At 43.2% G+C, this 20,300-nt stretch overlaps 6 protein-coding genes across 6 annotated transcripts; 4 read left to right on the top strand and 2 right to left on the bottom strand.

The window, feature by feature from the left end:
- Positions 1–7,307: 7,307 nt before the first annotated feature.
- On the bottom strand, positions 7,308–10,305 carry HETIRDRAFT_431176 (uncharacterized protein; the record flags this gene model as incomplete). The annotated part of the gene is made up of 9 exons (XM_009555185.1): positions 7,308–7,439; positions 7,480–7,572; positions 7,669–8,140; positions 8,270–8,354; positions 8,492–8,683; positions 9,125–9,669; positions 9,916–9,944; positions 10,099–10,251; positions 10,288–10,305. The coding sequence occupies 9 exons, from the start codon at positions 10,303–10,305 to the stop codon at positions 7,308–7,310; spliced, it is 1,719 nt and encodes a 572-aa protein (XP_009553480.1).
- Positions 10,306–10,454: 149 nt separating this feature from the next.
- HETIRDRAFT_423607 (uncharacterized protein) lies at positions 10,455–10,676 on the top strand (the record flags this gene model as incomplete). Its single annotated transcript, XM_009555184.1, has 2 exons — positions 10,455–10,477; positions 10,535–10,676. 2 exons carry the CDS (start codon positions 10,455–10,457, stop codon positions 10,674–10,676), a joined length of 165 nt encoding a protein of 54 aa, XP_009553479.1.
- A 2,889-nt stretch (positions 10,677–13,565) lies between these two features.
- Positions 13,566–14,329, top strand: HETIRDRAFT_331825 (uncharacterized protein; the record flags this gene model as incomplete). Its single annotated transcript, XM_009555183.1, has 3 exons — positions 13,566–13,700; positions 13,750–13,855; positions 13,902–14,329. The coding sequence occupies 3 exons, from the start codon at positions 13,566–13,568 to the stop codon at positions 14,327–14,329; spliced, it is 669 nt and encodes a 222-aa protein (XP_009553478.1).
- Position 14,330: 1 nt separating this feature from the next.
- Positions 14,331–15,083, top strand: HETIRDRAFT_332054 (uncharacterized protein; the record flags this gene model as incomplete). The annotated part of the gene is made up of 4 exons (XM_009555182.1): positions 14,331–14,378; positions 14,445–14,533; positions 14,605–14,664; positions 14,720–15,083. Coding segments are annotated over 4 exons (561 nt in total), but the record flags the coding sequence as incomplete, so codon positions are not given.
- A 2,380-nt stretch (positions 15,084–17,463) lies between these two features.
- Positions 17,464–18,652, top strand: HETIRDRAFT_431174 (uncharacterized protein; the record flags this gene model as incomplete). The annotated part of the gene is made up of 5 exons (XM_009555181.1): positions 17,464–17,806; positions 17,998–18,235; positions 18,303–18,314; positions 18,463–18,522; positions 18,592–18,652. The coding sequence occupies 5 exons, from the start codon at positions 17,464–17,466 to the stop codon at positions 18,650–18,652; spliced, it is 714 nt and encodes a 237-aa protein (XP_009553476.1).
- Positions 18,653–18,824: 172 nt separating this feature from the next.
- On the bottom strand, positions 18,825–19,068 carry HETIRDRAFT_331999 (uncharacterized protein; the record flags this gene model as incomplete). Its single annotated transcript, XM_009555180.1, has 2 exons — positions 18,825–18,912; positions 18,968–19,068. 2 exons carry the CDS (start codon positions 19,066–19,068, stop codon positions 18,825–18,827), a joined length of 189 nt encoding a protein of 62 aa, XP_009553475.1.
- Between the last annotated feature and the right edge of the window lie 1,232 nt (positions 19,069–20,300).

The raw sequence follows: 20,300 nt of genomic DNA, 5'->3' as shown, positions 1-20,300 counted from the left end.
GTATGCTCTGACCAGCCTCACCCATGGCATACACACTATTCAATCCTATAAAGATATATAGTGTTCCTGTCTACATAGTCCCCCTCTGCTCAGTGCTTGATTTAGCATAGCATAAGATGTGGATTCACCTCCATCAATAATTGCAGGCTACAGGCTCTTTGCAAACTTTGGATATGATTGTATAGGCACTCACTCTAAATGAGCTGCTCAAAGGAGAGGAAGCTCTTGGATGACATTTCTGGATTTATTGCACCTAGGAAGCTAACTGCCTTGATAATTAAGTCTGGCATAGGCAAGGTCAGTCATCACTTTTACTAGTATACTATGGATTTTGTCCTCTATAGGTATACTAAGCCTTATAGCACATAATTTTACTTTCTGACATAGACACAACCATTTATTATGATGTAGATTCTTAACATCCAAGTGCCATTCTTTTTCAAACAAATTTATCAATATCCTCAGCATCTATAGGAATAGGGTAGGAGTTTCTATAATTGTTAAAACTGTTGGATAAAGTCTTTAATTAGTTTGCTGCTATGTAATTTGTTTATTTGGATTGAGAGATGGGTTAGTAAGTGTTTCAAAGAGTGTATAGGGCTGAGGGTGCAAATCTTAAGAGATGGGTAGGAGTAACAAGTTAGAAGGCCACATGGGCAGTCTAAAAGCAAGGTAGCTGTATACTTTATAAATAAGAAGAGAAAACACAAAGCTACAGTCTGGATTAGTGCAGATGTAGTACTTATTAAAGTATAAGGTCTATAGGATGCACTATTTTTATAGCCAAGGTCAAGTTCATATGATGTATTAGACAGAACACACAGCAAATACTTATAATAAGGATGTTATAGCCAACTATCAATAGTCAAACACAAGCAGTCCCAACTCACCAGAAAACTTGAAGAAGAGCTCAAGCATAGGTGCACTATTTTTGTAGAGCTTTTATTGTGCTTGTCCATATTATTTGTCTTCTTCTCTAGATGCCTGATCAGGTGCTAGATATTTGCTGTGAGCATGTTAACTCAATTCCATATTTATTTAGCTTTTGTTTAGCTTCAAAAAGAGTCAGAAAATCTATGAAATCTGGGGAGGGTATAGAAGATACACGAGGTTTATTTGGTATATTCTATTGATGTTGGAATATAATGGAAAGCATTATAGATGATAGAGCTGCTGAGGGAAGTACTAAAAGAAAAGAGCTCTTTAAAAAAGTCATAATATGGCATATGAGAGCATTAAAGGAGGAGACCAAAAGCATAAATGTTCTCTGTTTATTAGAGGTTTTATTAATAAAGCCCTTCCATACAGATGGATAAGCCAAGTAATAAAGATCCTCAAAATGTTTGTGGTATCCTTTGGGTATTTTGAAAAGCATAGGTAAGAGTATGGATCATACAACATTTGGCCTCTAGTGCTACAAAACATAGACTAGTCTTAATGACTACCCAATTTACCCAATGATTCTCACCAAGATAGATCTGGAGCCTAGAGACAAGCAATAAAGCATGTGGTGTAACAGTTAGTAACTTGGTTTGTGAGTGAGAATATAGTCTTTGATTTGGATCAGATTTAATATATATAATTAGATATTTTGCCTCAGCCAACTATCACAAGCATAAGTGGCTTATAATCTCAACATGTGTATTCTTTATTTTCTATTTCATAAATAAAATCAAGAAAGAAGAGCTCCCTCAAGCTCTGTACTTGTATGATATTCCAGTGTGGTTTTTAGTCCTATGTTGATCTAGTATCTTGGAAACAGGTATAGCGATCATACCCAGAACAAAGGAAGTACAGCAACCATAAGACTGCCAATATTTGAAACAAGATGCTTGTAGATCAAAAATCAGTTCATATACCAAATGAATGACTTTTAACCCTTATTGATTCTAATAATACTTCAGTATTATTAGAAAATGTGATTGTTCTAGAGCTTTCATTTTTGGCAACCCTAAATTCTCCACATTATGTGCCACTAAAGACAAGCACAGGTTTTTCCATCAGAAGGAGCTTAGCTTGAAGGTCAGATATAATTAGGCCTTGTTAGAGCAATATTCTAGTATATTTTGAAACTCTTTGAAAATAAATCTGGATCAAGACTTAATCTTTTATGACCTACCCACACATAATCATTATTGATATCCACTAAAAGACCTTCCCCTTTAGACCAATATTATGCAAAACTTGGTATTCTTGACTCATAAGCAAGAAATATTCACATTGCTTTTTAAGGTGGCTGATATCTTAACATCAGATGATAAAGATCTAAAAATGGATAAGATATGTTTTATAGACAAGATAGAGGGAAAGTGGCTATGGTTACATAGTTTTAAGCAACATATTTGGAAATCTCAATCCCTATATTAGGGAAAAGCTTCATATTAAATGAACTATAGTTAAGCATAAATATAGCTATATTTTTACCAATTATCATTAAGGATTTTTAGCTTACCCCCCTTCTAATCCCGAAATTATAAGGTCCAATCAGAACTAATTAAAGCTAATTTATTATATGGATTTTTGGAAAAATATTAACCAACCTAGTTCTATAGTTTATCTACTACTACTATATTTTCAATCATAGAGTATGTATAGAGCTTACTAATCAAACTAAAGTCAAACCTTATTATAAACTTGCCTATTACTAGAATTGAACCAATAACCTTATACCTACACACTTTGGACTAGTGCTCTAAATTACTAAGCCACAAGGTCTGAATTATCTACCTGGTAACCTAAATATGTTGATATGAATAAGGCAATCTCAACTTTTCTGATTTTCCTACATATTTATCTTTTATCTATTCTATATATAAAGAGGTCAATAAATGCCCTAAAAATCAGGGCTAATATTTGAATTTGGGCACTAGACAATGATATGGTAAACTAATAAAAATTAAAGAATATAGTAAAGATAAGATTGTAGCACTTACATAATTTGGATTTAGAATGTGTAAAATTGTAATTGGATTGTAGATTCTAATAGGACTATAGTAGTATAGACAATGTTATTTTTACTTGCAGATTTGATTATAAAGTTGGAATTTGATTATAAAGTTGGATATGAATGATATATTCTGATTAGCTCATATTAGTATTTTGAATAATTAGATCTAATTAAAAGAGGAAGTTTTTCCAAATGCAAGTTTTCATCTTATCACTATCTTCTCAATTTAAGGCAAACTATTTACTTTTTATTAACACAGGTTAGTAAAATTTACCTTTGATATAAAGTACAAGAGCCTTACATAGGTTTGATAGAGCCTTATTTCACAACACCTTTGTGCAAAGCCTATCCAATTATAGGAGCAGTCCATAATTTAATTGTAGTACTCTATTTAGTTTGTATAGTCTCTTTGAATAATTATTCCTTTGTCCTCAAATTAGTCTACTTCATTATTAAACTATTCTTTTCTTATATAGATGGCCTTATTATCTAAACTTGGCACTTTATAGCCAACATCTTAAAAGACACTTAGATAGTGCTCAATGTGCTCAATCTTTTGCCATCCACTAAGGAATTTGTCTGTTGCCCTATATACTATGCATTATATTCAAACAATAGCCCCCACTCCTACTTAGAATAATATATACACTAGTAGACTCTATTTAGTGCTTCTTGCAATTGATACCTTTGAAATTCTAGAATGATTTATAGTTATAAATACACAGTCACATCTTACTAATTTTTCTAACAGCACTTAAAGACTTGGCTTAGAAAAATGCTTTGTAACTACAAATATCTATCAATAAAGACTACAACTGGTTTGATGGCAACTAGAGCAATAAAGATATCTGGGACATGGATATTCTTCAAAATTTCAAAGATTTTAGTAGCAAACTGTTCTTTAGGCCAAACATACCAGAATCATACATAGCTTTTAGTCTTACAATGCATGGATTTAACCCATATCAGATAAAAAAGGCTGGTAAAAAAGTTTCTATATCAGTATTGTATCTTGTCTGCCTTAATCCCTTATCCAATATACATTGCTGTATAGAGAATATATCCTTGGTTAGGGTCATTCTAGGACCATAGAAGCCCTTTATAGATTAAATCAATTATCTTTTATAACCTTTGGTAGATGACTTTGCAGATTTTTAGAATCTAGGTGTCTAATATTCTTGGATACCCAGATTACCATAGGGTAGGACCATCTTGGATATACTAGTCCCCCTTGTTTGTAACATCCCTGCTACTTATTAGATGTCTGAATCTATACTTATTATGAGCTTAGGTTTCTGCTTATATTGTCCCCTATCCATACTCTTTGCTTTATGTGCATTAATAGAAGAATGAACAGGTAAAGTGCCATATATGTTAATATAGAATTAGGCATATGAATTATTTGCTTTACTATTAGAGAATGACTAATTAGAAGGAGTGAGTTTATAAAAAGAGTGGTAGAGGATGATATAGTGGATAAGCTAAGATTCTGAGGATTAACCATCTTGAAGAAGATTGTAGGAGCATAGTTAATTCCCTTAGAAATTAAAAGATAGCAATCTATATGAGAGGGTATAGTTAACATATCTGAATAAACAATAAAGTAGGAGAAAAAAAGCTAGAAAAGCTACTGTGCTTCTGCTTTGTATATCTTTATGTATACTTAGATCTTTAAGATCTTTGATAAGATATTTTACCTTTAATATATAAAAGCTACTTGGCAAGTCCCATTCTAAATAAAGCTATTTTTCAAGAATACTAAGGTTTCTTTAGAGAAAATACTGCTTGATAAACTCTTATCTAAGAAAATATCTTGTGCTAACTATTTTAATAGTGGTTCATTTCTATCAATATAAGGTATTAGTTTAAAAGCTACAACCCTGATTATATTACTATTCCATCAAGTTTCTGAAGTACAGAAAATCCTTCTTTGGTTTTTTAGACTACTGAATAGGGTTCTATATACTAGGGCTTTGTCTTCTAGTTTAAGCTTTTTTCTATAGGTGTATTATGCATAAGAATAAGTTTCCCTATTTGATTAGTAGTTCTAGTAAAGCCATTTTGGAAAATTTTCCTCAAACTTCTTCTTTGACCAAAATCTAAATCTAAACAAAAATTCAGCTGCCTAATCAATGTTTTTTTGTTTCTTTGCCAGCTAATTGATATATAGTACCAAAAGATCTTCCAAAGTCATTCCCAACTTGAATCCTTATACTCAAAAGGTAGTTTTAGTAAGGTCAAATGGTAAGACAGGATAAATACTATAAAGCAAATAGTATAGAGAAAACCCTATTACTTTGCTTATAGTAATCCAGTCTACAAAGAAAGCTTTTGGGACTTTATCTGGCTATTTATATATTTCACCTTTATATACTTTTATAATCGCTTTCTATATAATAAATGCCCTCACTCTACTATACTATTAGCTTTGGAATTATATAGTAAAATTATGACTTGTGAAATTCTTATATATTCCAATAATAACCAAAAAGCTTTCTAGACTTCAAGGCCATTATTAGTAACAACTAATTCCATTGTTCCATGGTAACGATATATTTGTTTCCAAAAAAACTTGGCTAAGGCTACCAAAGATACAACTGTAAGAGCCTATTATTGTAAAACCTATGGCAAATCAATTCTTGCTACAATAATATACTTATATTTTTTTGCTTCCAGCATAAGTATAATGTTTACATATATCTTTTTCTATAGTATTATAGGAGTGGAGGCTGTGAGTAGGATCTCTATTCTTTGTGTACTATAAATTTAGCATTGATAGCAAGATTATATATCATGATAGACATTGGCACATAAATAAGGCTAGAAGAATCAAAGTCAAACTATTTTAAATACTGTCTGTTCTTCTTTATAGCCTAATCCTTCATAAGCTTTGGTAAGAATTGCAATTTATATGGCCTTATTTATGATAATCTTAAATGTGGGTTAATTCCCATTCCACCAATATATTAATTTATCCTTAACAAAAAAACTTAGCTACTTGGTGGATAAATCTTTTCTCTTCTTATACTAAGAATTTCCTAAAGGGATATTAAAGTGATGTCAAGAAGTAATATATGTCCTACAATATTTTATCTTGTGACTAGTAAATAAAAAGGCTTAATAAAAGTTTCTAAACTGAATAGCTCTGAGCAGCTAATGGTCTTGGAATTTGAAAATTGTGGTACCATTATTTAAACATTGAATACAATACAATATTATCAAACTATGAGTTATCATCAAGCTCTATCACTTTTCTATTTACTAATAGCTACTAAAATAGTAGATTTAGTCCTTTGTGCTATTTAGCTAATACATTTATCAAAGAAAAGTCAAATATTAAGGTTTTTTGAATCTATTAGTTAATTGCTATATTTAGCTGAAGATCTGGTAAGTTTAGTATTCCTTTAATATACTTTGTATTGATCTCTATGTAAAAGTTTTTGATCCCAATTAGGTATAACTAGTATTATTGTAATGTCTAGAAATGGAGTACAAGATAGTAAGCACATTCTATATTCATAAGACCAAGGCTGTGATGTGCAATAGGCTCCTGATATGGACAACAGCCTAGAGACAGATTTTGGAGAGCCTAATGAGCTACTACAGCCTGATGATTTTGTTGGATGGTAAGGTGATGCTAATGTGCCTGCTCTTCAAGGTCTAGATAATGTGCCTGCTCTGCAAGATCAAGCTGATGATGAAGGTGCTGCTGCTACTGAATATCTTGCTAATATTGCTGGTCAAGAATTGCATAATAATTATCCCTTCCTATTGTCTTATAAAAGATGTAGGATGAGGAGGGTTATCGGGTTCAGGCCTTGTGCTTTCTCTGCAATGATGTCTACGTTCTGCATGAGTTCTTTCAAAATTCTCCATCATATGATGCTCATAATCAGGATGGCTAGCTGCTGCAAGATGTATGCAAGCCTATCTATCATGTTTCCAATCAAGTGTTGTAGAATATTAGGATAGGCAAAAACATTTATAGGCCAATAATGAGGTGGTGATATAAGCATAGGAAGAAGAGCATAGATAGGATATTGGCCAGGAATCTGATAAGCAGTGGAACTATGATAGACTGAGTATTGGAACATGAGTAGGGGATAGAAATGAGGAGGAACATATTGAGCAGGATAATGAGACTGAATAGGAGCAGTAGCAACCATAAGATAGTGTGGCTGGATAGGAAGGGCTAGTGCAGTGGGCTGGTGGAGCTAAATAGGAAGAGCAAGAGAAAAGGAAGGCTGAGCAGAATTGAAAGCAGTAGGGTACAAGGGTCTAGGAAAATCCTTAAAGACAGGCTGACAAATGGAGCCCTGCAAGTTTGGTGCTGAATGCTTACATTAAAGAGTATAAGAAGTCATTTGGAGCCTTTCAGCATGTTCTTGCTCCTGCACAGTCTGGCACTCATGCTCAGGAGTTCTAGGAAGAGTATCTCGCTCTTTTTGCACATCCCACTGAGGAAAAGGAGGGTCTTGATGCGGCCAAGCCTCTATGGCAAAGAGCATGTGTCCAATTGCAGCTTGACGCACGTGCCAGTTGGGGAATATGAGCCAGTCTTGCGCATCATGCCCTGGCTGATCCCAAATCTTGTACTCATTGTTCCAGATGCACATGATCACATACTGATGAGGGCGAGACGGGTCGCTCTATTCCGGGTCATAGAGGTGCGGCACCACATCCTGGTCCAATACTAGAAATTCCAGGCAGAACATGGTCACCGAGATTTCCCAAGTGAGCTCCGCCCACAAATTTTCATCCTTGCGGGCCCGATCGAAGTTCACAGTCCTGTTCTGCCATGTCGGAAGCGGCTGGGCATCAGGGCGATAAGGGCTAAACATGCCGTGCACCTCAAACCAGATGTTGATGTCCACCTGCTCCATGAGCCGCCTGAGACGATGCCGCTCCACATTGTTCAGCTTGACGTTGCTGTCTGCCCTGGTATCAGAACGAGCGCGCTTTCCCAGGGTCGACTGAGGTGTTGGGGCTTCAGGAAGGCGTCGGATGTTAGCTACAGAGGACTCAGGCAGGATTTCGGCCCCCTTTGGATAGTAGACAGCGAAATAGTTGCCCTCCAAGGCAATTTTCCACTGCGAGGCCATCATGAGGACCGGGGCCTGGTCAACACACGAATAGGCCTGGTACATGCACCATGTTCTAATCTGTAGCCAATTCTGCACCCTTTGTGCTTGCCTGTCACCGGTAGAGCAAAACAGATGTGGCGGTGGGAGGGCATACGTCAAAGCTTGCGAACTAAGATTCTCAAGCGATGGCTCTGCTGCAACGACAGCATCTCATGGTGCAGACACAGCGCTCAGCCACTTGGGAGGTTCTATTGTTGGTGGAACGGCGGGGGCCGGTGCAACAGGGTTCGCCATTCGTGCGCCCCTTCTTCTTTTGCCTGGATCTAGATGAGAAGTGAAAATTCGGTGGATGGCATGTGTGAGATGAGCCAAAATATGCACTTCCGCTGACTTGCTCCGGAGCGCCTTATAGCGAAATGTTAATCAGTAACTGTAGTCTTTATTGTTGAGGAACGCGTACCATCCATAGAGGTTTGCTGACTCTGACCCTCTTCCTGTGTCTCAGAACGATCACCACCTTCCCGGTCAGCCCTCAGAACTGCAATAGCACACTGGACCGTCGGCTGCCCAGTGAGACTGTATCGCCTGAGCATGTCCCCGAATCCTTCCAAAGTGTTGTCATGGATGTTCGCTTCCAGCCAGCTCGGCGCAGCTAAACGACGACCTCCGTGCACCATGACTCTCTAACTAAAGAAAGACACTGCAGAGTGAATGGGATTATGGACACGGATGATGGTGATGTGATCGGTGAGCATGTGCAATGGCCGCACCCATCAAACAGGGATGTCACAACGAAACATCGTTTACACCATTGATTCCTTCCGAGTGAAGATTCCTCGCAGAGGCAAAACGTTGTTGTAGTCTCCAAAGTCGGGATCATCAAGTCGTGGGCAAATGACCAATGTATAGGTTAGCCAGCTCCGAAAGGCAAGGATCAGGTGTTGACACTCTCTGAACCACATGAGGATATCGAAGGAAGACATTGGGGTCTCCTGCAAACATGAGAGCGCATGACGTAGCATGTCTGCGTCCTGAAGGACGATGTTCTTGCACTGCAGGGCCTATTGCTCTGGCGGTAGCACATCTTGCTCACCCACGTAGGATAGGTTGTCAGCTTCAGTGATGGCCCATGCAATGACCTCACTCGCGGCGGTGTGAAGGCGAGCATGCATGGAAGAAGTTAGAAAGCCCACGTCTTTTTGCAGTAAATGCAGGGCTACGTCGAAGTCTTTGGAGTCAACGGCCAACCATGGTATGTCCTTGTCCTCAAAATCGGGTAAAATCTCTTTTGCGTCTAGCAAGGGAAACTCCTGGATCTTGATGTTCAGCATCAAATCAGGGTTGCCCGGGATGGCGATGGCGTGTGGCTCTCTTCCATCAAAGACCTGAGGCCACTTGAGATGTTCAAAGGCCCCCAGCATTCCGTCGGAAAAGAAGCTGAATGGAACACTGTCCTCGTAGGTAGGCAGTTCTGGCACGAACTCCATGTTCGGCGAGGAGATCCACAGCCCGCCGTTGCTGTTTGGAAATGGCATTAGGATGAGACAATCACTGTGGGCAAGTGCTATCCCCTCTGATTTCGGCACGCGGGCAGCGAGAATCTCCTCTAATGACTTGTAGGGCGTGGGGTGAGACGTACTGATTTGAGCAGATGAGTATAGGATGACCTCGTGAAGATGTGGCAAAAGTAGCTTACTTATTTGGCATGGAGGCTAAGATTGAGTAAATGGTGGCTCTAGGAGCGTTAATGCTACAGGGCTATGAGGGCCTCAGAGTTCTTGCAAGTGCCAAATGAAAAGGAGGGGAGGGGAGACCCGCAAATCGTCTAAGATTGCACATGGGTGTGTGGGCCGGTGCGCTGGGCGTGCATCAAAGGCAACTCACGTCCGAGGGACAGAGCTGTGGTTTTGCGCCTGAAAGGCAAAAAAATCCAAAGACAGTACGGGAAAGAGAGTGATATTTGTGTGTGGTCCAACTGCAAAGAGGAGATTTCCTGATGAGAGCTCGAGGCCTGAGAAAGTGGAGCACTTCAGTGAACCTATAAGAAGAGGATCGCATGTCACTTACGCAGTAGGTATCCGATGGATAGATGTCGGAGAGGAGTCGTCGGCGCAATGGCAAGTACAAAGGTGGTATTATGAATGTTGTAGAATGCATGGCCAAAGGTGTGGGGTTGAACACGACGACAATGACGACAGCAACGATGAGAACCAAGTTATGCTGAAGTTGTACATGATCGCGCGCAGTGTCACGCACTGAGCTAAGCAGAAACATGTCATACCACACCTCGGGACATTGCCGAGCGCTTGTACACAACATGCGTCTTAGCCATCACTTCGTCATCCAGCCAGCCAACTTCTCTCCGTCCCCCTCCATCAATAACAACAGATAATACCTCATCCACCAACCTCAAAAATTTGTCTATGATTCTTGGAATTGCCTCAAGGTAAGTACCTCCATTGTTGATTTATTTTCTGCCCTTACTAAATATATCTTCCCTCAGTTTCACTCTCATCCTGCTTGTTGTCGTCGCTGGCCATTTCCGCCCCTCGGGCGTGAATTCCACCCTTCATTTTTCAGATGTTGTGGGTGCGGCATCGACGCATCAACTCATCGGCACACACACATTGCTGGTCCTATCGTGATGCTCCACAAGACACTGTGAGCGAGCTTGGGTGACGACTGGCTCACCCTCTGCCTCTGCTCCACTACGAGTAACAGGTCTGGGTAGGGTCTTGTTGGAAATCATGTGTCTTATCTCACAAAACAATTGACAGAGCACAGACCTCGTGGAAGACCTGGGTCAGGCTTATAGTAACCTAAGACGATCACTCAACTGTCGCAGTGACCTAACAAACACTGTAGCGTGACGATACGATCATAATATAATGACAGTACGGTCGCAGTATCGTGACAGCGCCATCCTAGTGCAGTGGTGGTACAGTTGTATCTTTGAGAGCTATGCATGATGAACCAATTTGACTTTGATAGTGGGTCCCCACAAATCTGCTCTATAATGAAGAGACGAACATAATACAACATTTTTATTTTGTAAGATTAGGAATCGGGGTTGGAATAGATTATCGCTTGACTACAAGTCGTTGTATTCAGCACTACAAGGACAACGCAGGCGACTTGGGTTAGACTTGTAGGGTGAGGACGTCACAGACGACTTATTGCTGAACCAAATGTTTGCTCACCTGTTCTGCCATCACGCAGGGTTCACAAAGAGGCGACTTCGCAGACGACTCGGGTCAGGACGTTGCAGACGACTCGGGTCAGGACGTCGCAGACGACTTGGGTTAGGACATCGTAGATGACTCGGATCTGGCTTACCGGGTAAGGACGTCACAGATGACTTGTTGCTCAACCAAAGTCTTGCCCACCTGTTCTGCCATCACGCAGGGTTCACAGAGAGGTGACGTCGCAGATGACTCAAAACCGAGTCATCTGGGACGTCCTTACCCGGTAAGCCAGACCCAAGTTGTTTGTGATGTCCTGACCTGAGGCGTCTGTGACGTCCTGACCCAAAATCAAAGAGTGAGCTCACACTCTTCTTCAGTCACCTAGGGTTTACGGAGCGTGGACGTCACAGACAACTTGGGTTAGGTTTACAAGGTAAGGATGCCTCAGATGACTTGGTGCTGAATCAAAAAGTGAGTTGATACTCTTCTGCAGTCGCCCAGGGATTACAGAGCGCAGATTGTCACAGATGCCTTGGGTCAGGACGTCACAGACGACTCGGGCCAGGTTTATAAGGTGCTGAATGACAAAGTGAGTTGACACTCTTCTGCTGTCACCCAGGGTTTACAGAGCATAGACGTCACAGACAATTCGGGTCAGGCTTACGGTGTAAGGACATCTCAGACATCTTGGGTTTTCACAAGGTAAGGATATCTCAAACGACTTGGGTTAGGTTTATAGATAGAGATGTTGCAGGGGGCTTGGTGATGAATCAAATTGTGAGCTCACACTGTTCTGTAGTCACTCGGGGTTTACAGAGCTTGGACGTCACAGACGACTTGGGTGAGGAGGCAACAACGAATGGATTAGTAGGTAGGAAAAGGTGAACCATGCTGATGTTCATCCTTGGGGGCGAGTATAGAGAATTACCCTATGGGAATAACACCTTCCATTTCTGTTTCAGCCATTTGTTGAGCTATGATACCATAAGTTGTTGACTGATGAATTGCATGATAATAGCCAGCTTGATAATGTCAATTTAAAGATTAGCGCTTATGTTCAGCCACAGGCGCGTGCTGTTAAAGTTAGTCAGCTTCCGGCCAACCTTGCCTCCATCCATCAACTTGTCGATGAAGACGATGCAACTCTCACCAGCCACTGTCAATGAACTGCGCTGATAGCCACTGTTGTTGTGTTTACTTGGCAGGTAATATGATTGTCTACCTACATCTATTTGTTTTTTTCCAGCCACAGTGGCATGCCAGTTGCACCGATGAGTCTGACCAGGGCATTGAGGGCATATGGCCGTGAACCTGTGACTACCTCAGAGATTTTCCAGATGTACCGATGAGTCCGACCAGGGCACTGAGGACCAAAACAATCTTTGGCTTCTTTCTGATGAATAAATTTGCTAATTGGCCTCCCACAGGACATCTGTTTATCATCTACATAAACCATGGCTTCCAAAGTAAGCTGACTACTCCATTGTACAGATTTTGAGGCTCAACCTTTTCTGTATCATGTAGACGCGATCTGGCCGCATTTTCTCCAGCTTAAAATTCGAAGCGGGGGATTCTTCAACCCTTACTGAGTTTCTGACAGCCCTGGCGACAAACCTGAGATTCAGTGCCCTCTTGCGTTAGGTGATCGCTCGTGATGATGCCCTCGCTGATGCACAAGAGGTGGAGGATGATGATGCCCTCGCTGATGCACAAGAGGTGGAGGACAAGGGCTCATGGTCACCGACATCATTGTCTCCACTTACTTCCTCACCTCTTTCAACCCCACCAGACACCCTACCCCTTGACTCTATAGGCAAGACGGCGGATTGCATAATGCGGAAGCAGTACCTCCGCTATCTCTTGGACCAGCAGCTCTGTTGTCACCCTTTGACACCCTAACCATGAGACCAATTCGAGAGTCGCAACGGGAGGGTTCAAAGCACCGTCGAAACAAGAAGCAAAAGGCAGAGAAGGAATCCCAGGGCCCGTTTACCCGGCGGCAGAAGCCGAGCTTTGTGTCGAAATTCAGCAAGCCTGGGGTTATCAAGATCGATTGCAACGCAATCAATTACAAGGTGACGAAGGGTGCCTACAAGGCTAAGCCAATGCGCTGCCTGTCTGCAACACCGTGGACGAATGAAGACCTTTGAGAGCAAGGGTTTTCATTTTTCGAGTGGGATGGGCGGTGAGTTTTGCATCGGCACACCTTGATCTCTGTACTAATAGTCTATATTGCCATCTAGTATGCCTTATGCACTGCTAGATAGCCAGGACATTGTCATTGGTGCCCTTGTCAGCTGACCATCTGACAATGGTGATCGGCAATGAGAGGACAGCTGGGATGACTCAATGAAGGAGGCAGCAGAAGTGTTGGAGTCTGCTCGGCTGGAGTCAGAAAAGTTCCTGAAGCAAGAGCGGCGAAGTCATAGGAGGGGAAATTATGCGGCATTGTCGGTCAGTCCATCTTATGGTGGCGGCCAAAAGGTGAGGTGGAGCGAACTGAAGCATAATAGCTGCTAATTAAGCATAACAGAAGGCAGGCAACCTTTGTCATTCTGATCACCAGAACAGAATCCTTGAAAGCCTGTTGAAGGAGAAGAGCATCAAAAGGATAGCAGGTTTCGCTAGTGGCAAGTTTCGTTAGACTGTTCAAATTAATGATGTGCTAATTGGCTGGCTTTTCAGCTGCATTCGGATCCTATGCGCCGAAAACCTACGATTTCTACAGAACAACCATGAGCCAGCTCATAGAGCGCCATCCAGAACTTCAATGGAACTTCGATAACAGTGTTTTTCCGACAATGACTTTCAACATGGGCCCTGATACAACATGCTTGGACCATAATGTTTGTACTAATGTTCCTCAAGGTTTTTGCTCTATAACCGCTCTTGGAGACTTCAATCCAAGCAAGGGTGGTTACTTTTACCTATGGGACTTGAGGCTTGTAATCAGATTCCCTCCAGGTTCGACAATCCTAATACCTTCCAGCAGCCTTAGACATGGAACTACTCCCATCCAGACTGGTGAGAGCCGGTATTCCATCTGTTGTTTTTGGGCGTTCTGGTTGATGTGGCATCCATGCCACATGGGTGCCACCTTTGGGACTCATTGATTACTCGCCTCTACAGCTGGGAGCGGCCCTACAGCCGTTCCCAGAGCGGGTATATTGCTTTCTTTCTCCATTTGGACTGTCTCCCTTGTTTTCACCTTGTCTCACCTTGTTTCAGTTGTTTCACCGGGTTAGCCAGTTGAGGCGGTCCTGTGTGATGTCATTGACACTCCGGACCAAGCTCCACGTGGAGCTTTTGACCGCTTTGTAAGGTGTTTCACCTGTAATGACCCATTGATATCATACCTTCCTATTTCGTTTCGTATTGTTCTCTGTAGCTTAAATGCCCGTGGTCCGAGGGCGATTCTTTCTTCAGACTCTTACCCTCTGGACCACAGGTGCACTCCCCTCTGTTCTTTGTATCTACTTAGACTCTTACCCTCTGGACCACAGTCCTGTCGTTATAGAGCTTCTTTTTGGCACTGTCTCTGTGCCAGTCGCTTCTTTGTCACTGCGCTCAACACCCACACCATGTCTGACCCCTCATTCGCTCTCCCTTCCATCTCCCCTCTCAATAATCGCAACTACCCTTCCTGGTCCAAGGAGACCAAGGCCTGGCTTCGTCTCAAAGGCCTGTGGCTTCTGGTCTCTGGTGATGAGACAGCCCCTGTTGGCACGAAGGAGAAGCTTGCTGACCCAAGGGAGGTGGCAGAGTGGAAGAGGAATGCTCAGAAGGCTGCTGGTGCGCTCTTACTTTCAGTTGAGGACCAGTTCAGAGGCATTGAGGACGACCCCATCGCTATTTGGACCACACTAAAGGAGCAGTTCAACAAGAAGTCTGCTGGATCGCGTTTCAACGCGATGGAGGACCTCTTCTCGATCAAGAAGCGCAACGATGAGTCCCTCCAGTCCCTCATTCATCGTGTAGACGAGTCTATGTGCGTCCTCAAGAACCTCAGTGACTCTGGCTTCGATCTCAAGAAGCAGGACGAGGAGCTCCCTTGCATGGCCCTCTTGTGGTCTCTCCCCTCTGAGTTTGACACTTTCCGCTCCTCCCTCAGTCTCATGGACGTCTTGTCTCGCTCCAAGCTCGAGGACGCGTTCAGGCGCGAGGATTTGAACCGTGCCCGTTGTTCTGATCCCACAGACTCTGCACAGGCCCTTGTGGCATCCTTTCCTTCATCTCCCTCCTCTTCCTCCACCTCCTACAGACGTTCAAGGCCACCCAGGACGCAGTACAAGTGCGACTTTTGCGGTGCCACTGGCCACACTGATGACAGGTGCTTCAAGAGGATCAATGAGGAGCTGAAGAAGTCCAAGCCACAGCAGGCCCACTCGGTTCAGGCTCCTGAAGCCTCTGGTCCCATGCAGTTTGCAGGCAATGCAAGTTTTCGTTCCCCTGCTCCATCCCCTTCATCCACAGCCCCCTCACTCGTCACTGACCTTGATTGGAACGCGGACACAGGTGCGACCTCTCATATGACGCCCCATCGCCACTGGCTTCGCAACTATCGTCTCTTCATTGTCCTTATTTGTCTTGCAGACTCATCTGTCATCTATTCTGCTGGTGTTGGGACTATGGTGTTCAATCCGGTTATTGGAGGCAAGAGGGCGCAGTCTGTGGAGTTCTCAAACGTCCTGCATGTCCCTGATCTCGGTTGTAATCTCCTATCTGTGCTGTATTTGACTCAGCACAAGCACTTCTCTGTGCTAATAGAAGGATCTTCGATGCATTTCTCCCGGGACGGTGCAGTGTGGTTCATGGCAATCGTTCCTGATGGTTCCAACAACGCATATCTTCAAGGGACCACATCCACCGTTGTTTTGCAGTCTGCGGGTGCCGCTTCTACTCTCCCTCTTGACTTGTCCCTATGGCATCGTCGTCTCTGCCACCACCACCATGCTGGAGTGCAGAAGATGGTGAAGGAACAACTCGTTACTGGTCTACAGCTCGATTCGGACGTGCAGCCTGACCCTGTGTGCGAGCCCTGTCTCTCTGGCAAGATGCACGCTCACCCCTTCCCCTCCACTGGCTCTGTGACCTCCAAACCGCTTCAACTCGTCCACTCTGATCTCCATGGTCCTCTCCCTGTTGCCACTCACTCTGGAATGCGCTACTGGATCACCTTCATTGATGAGTTCACCAAGCTCAAGGTGGTCTATGTCCTGCGCTTGAGGAGCGACACGTTTGAGGCTTTCAAGCGCTACAAGGCCTATGTGGAGAACCTGACTGGACAGCGCATTTTGGCTTTGCAGGATGACAAGGGAGGAGAGTACATGTCCAATGCCTGGGACTCGTTTTGTTTGGAGCATGGGATCACTAGGAGGCACACGGCACGCAATCGGCCACAGCAGAACGGCGTGGCAGAGCGTGCCAATCGCACTATCATGGAGGCCGTCACCGCGATGCTCTCTGAATCGCATTTGCCGCTTGTTTTCTGGGGCGAGGCTCTGGCCGCATATGTGCACGTCTGGAATCGACTCTGGACGTCTACCCTGAAGGGCAAGACGCCATTTGAGATGGTCCACGGGAAGAAGCCGGACGTTTCGCACTTGCGGGTCTGGGGCTGCTTGGCTTATGTGCATGTGCAGAGGGACAAAAGAGATGGATTTGGATCGCATAGGGAGAAGTGCGTGTTTATTGGGTATCCTGAGGGCTACAAGGCGTGGAAGTTCTACAATCCTGCGACTCGGAAGGTCATCATTTCGGAAAGGGCAGACTTTGATGAGCGATTCTTTCCTGGCACTCGCAACTTTGATGCTAACACCCAGTCTGCCACCCCTCCTCCTTCGTCTCTGTTCAGTCTTTGGGATGCTGATGTGGAGTGGATCCGGTGCCGGTCCTGGGGGGGGAAGCAGATGCTCCTCCTCCTGCTGGTCATCTCGAAGATGCTCCCATCGATCAGGATCATCCTGTGGCAGACCCATCTAACACAGCCACTCTTGCACCTGTTTCTTAAAAATATGACCAACTCACTGACAAAGCATCTAGCACCCTAGGCCACAATTTCAACTCATTTTGTACTCCACGTAAGTGCCATCCACATCCTCCTTATCTCTGCTAATTCCACCACAGACTCGATCAGGCCATCAATACTTGTCACATCTACGAATAGACATCAACCTAAAGTTTGGTAGGCTACTCCAAGAAGCCATGGCACGAGCAGAGGCTGCCTGGGTTAAACCATACTCTCCAAATGCCCCCCTTCACAGAGGGACTTTCCTCGCCCATTTCACCACCTGCCACTTTGCCAACAGAGGTACAAGACAAATGGGATACCTCCCTAATGCTGGTCGAAAGTAAGAGCGAGTTGACATCCTCTTCACTGGATCAGGTCCCTGCACCTCACACTCAGGTCACAAACACCCAGAGCCTTCCCACTTCCAGACCTAGTACTTCTGACACACCCAAGCCTCAAGAGTATTATGACAGGAAGTGTGCGAACAAGAAGCGAGCACAAGATGCACTACCAGAGCAAGAGGTTTTGGAGCGCCGAAAACGCCACGCTGTCGCCAAGAAGGCGTGGATGAAGAGGCATCGTATGCAGGAATAGGAAGACCAGGATCCATTCAGCAAGGCCTACTCTGGCACTGCAAGGTGGCCTATTCCCCTCGAGGTTGACACACAGGGGGATGTCTCCACTACATTGAGTGGGATGGATGGTTCATCACACCAGACTCCAATATGGCTTCTCATTGACCTTAGTACAGGACCCCATACACTGTGCTAGACCACAAGAAGTGCATCATGGCTGTTCTCGCAAGCCAACCTAGCGAGATGGAGAGAAAAGTGAATGATGGCAAGGAATGGAACCACGTCGTGGCAAGTGCCGCTACGGCTATGGAGTGGGTGTTGTTTATGGCCGTTCTGGTTGATGTGGCATCCATGCCACATGCGTGCCACCTTTGGAACTCATTGATTACTCGCCTCTACAGCTGGGAGCAGCCCTACAGCCACTCCCAGAGCGGGTATATTGCTTTCTTTCTCCTTTTGGACTGTCGCACTATATTTTCACCTTGTCTCACCTTGTTTCAGTTGTTTCACCAGGTTAGCTGGCTGAGGCAGTCCTGTGTGATGTCATTGACACTCCGGACCGACCTCCAGGTGGAGCTTTTGACCGCTTTGTAAGATGTTTCACATGTAATGACCCGTTGATATCATACCTTCCTATTTCGTTTCTTATTGTTCTGTGTAGCTTAAATATCCGTGGTCTGAAGGCGATTCTTTCCTCAGACTCTTACCCTCTGGACCACAGGTGCGCTCCCTTCTGTTCTTTGTATCTCCTCAGACTCTTACCCTCTGAACCACAGTCCTGTCGTTATAGAGCTTGTGCCAGTCGCTTCGTTGTCACTGCACTCAACAGGGAAAGGCAGGGAAAGCAATAGGGAAGATGTGGCAGCAAAGAGGTGTGGCCAGAATGAAATGGCACAGCAGAGGGGAGACCAGAAAGTGTCGATAAAACGATGTAGAGCAAAGTCGCTAGAGCGCAGGACCCATAACCTGTTGAGCACAGTGACAACAAAGCGACTGGCACAGAGAGAATGCCAAAAAGAAGCTCTATAACAACAGGACTGTTGTTGAGCGCAGTGACAACGAAGCGACTGGCACAGAGAGAATGCCAAAAAGAAGCTCTATAACGACAGGCCTGTGGTCCAGAGGGTAAGAGTCTAAGTAGATACAGAGAACAGAGGGGAGCGCACTTGTGGTCCAGAGGGTAAGAGTCTGAGGAAAGAATCGCCCTCGGACCACGGGTATTTAAGCTATAGAGAACAATAAGAAACGAAAAAGAAAGGTATGACATCAACGGGTCATTACAGGTGGTCCATCTTACAATGTAGTCAAAAGGTCCACAATGAGTCCATATTGTGGCATGCATATGGCACATATGCCACATCAGCTAGAACACACACAAACATCACACCCTCTTCATTGCACACCTCTAGAGCATCCATAATACCCTCCTAATACGGCAGATCCTTTAGTCCCATCAACCTGCAGCAAATCTTCACCTTCTTAGGTAGAACAGCCTTGGTCAGGATGTCCGCAGCGTTGTCCATAGTAGAAACATAGGCTAGAGCAATCACACCAGCCTCTGTCCTTTTTAGGCATCTCTTGGAAGTCTCTCCCAATCACTCCTATATCTGTATCTTGTGCTCCATATGTAATCTCTTTTGGTAGCTAGAAGCCATTTCAATTTGTCAAGTTCCTTCTTGAACTTTCTACAAAGGTTGAGTAAACACTGTCCCTTAGATGTTTAGTAATAACAATAATAATAACAATAGTAGTATCTGGCCCATAGTTGTCTACTAATGGTGCTGAGGAGTTTGAGATAGACAATATCCTTAATAAGTGTTACTATGGTTGTAGTGTGTAATATCTTATATAGTAGAAAGGTTAGGGTCTTAATGATGCCAGGTACTAGTTATTAAAGCTAGAGCAGCTGTGATGTCATATGGTCAATCCAGTGACAAATAATTTGTAGTATGATATAGTTGAAGGATTATTAAAGGAGCATCCTGATATTGGTAAGGACTGTATTTGGGCTACTGATAAGACTGGCTTTTATTTATTACTTTGACATTATGAACATATAATTGGCACCACTGGATTGAAGCTGTAGTATTAGCAGCAAGGTATAATCAGAGAGAATATCACTATAATAGTCACTATTTGTATAAATAGCATATCAATCACTCTAATGGTCATCTTCAAAAGGCAGGCTTTTCAGTCAAAATAGAAACAAGAAAATCCTCTGGAGGCTTTGTATATCTTTTATGATTATTAAGAGAAGAAAATCTTATATTGAGTTTATAGATCAATAGCTATGGATATTGGAAAAAGGGATGGGTTGATAATAAGATTAGGGTCAAATGGATAAAGGTATATTCTAAACCAAATGTGTTGAGATATTAGACACTAATATATTTTTTAAAGGATTTTAAGACCCATACTCAAGGTTAGGCAAATAGTCATACTTACCTACTCTTCATCAATGGCCATAACTCACACTACACACATGAATTTCTTGAGCAC

Source organism: Heterobasidion irregulare (assembly GCF_000320585.1).
Source record: "Heterobasidion irregulare TC 32-1 unplaced genomic scaffold scaffold_14, whole genome shotgun sequence".
NCBI lineage: Eukaryota > Fungi > Basidiomycota > Agaricomycetes > Russulales > Bondarzewiaceae > Heterobasidion > Heterobasidion irregulare.
Note: the sequence above shows the minus strand (reverse complement) of the source record. Positions and strands in the feature narration are given on the sequence as shown.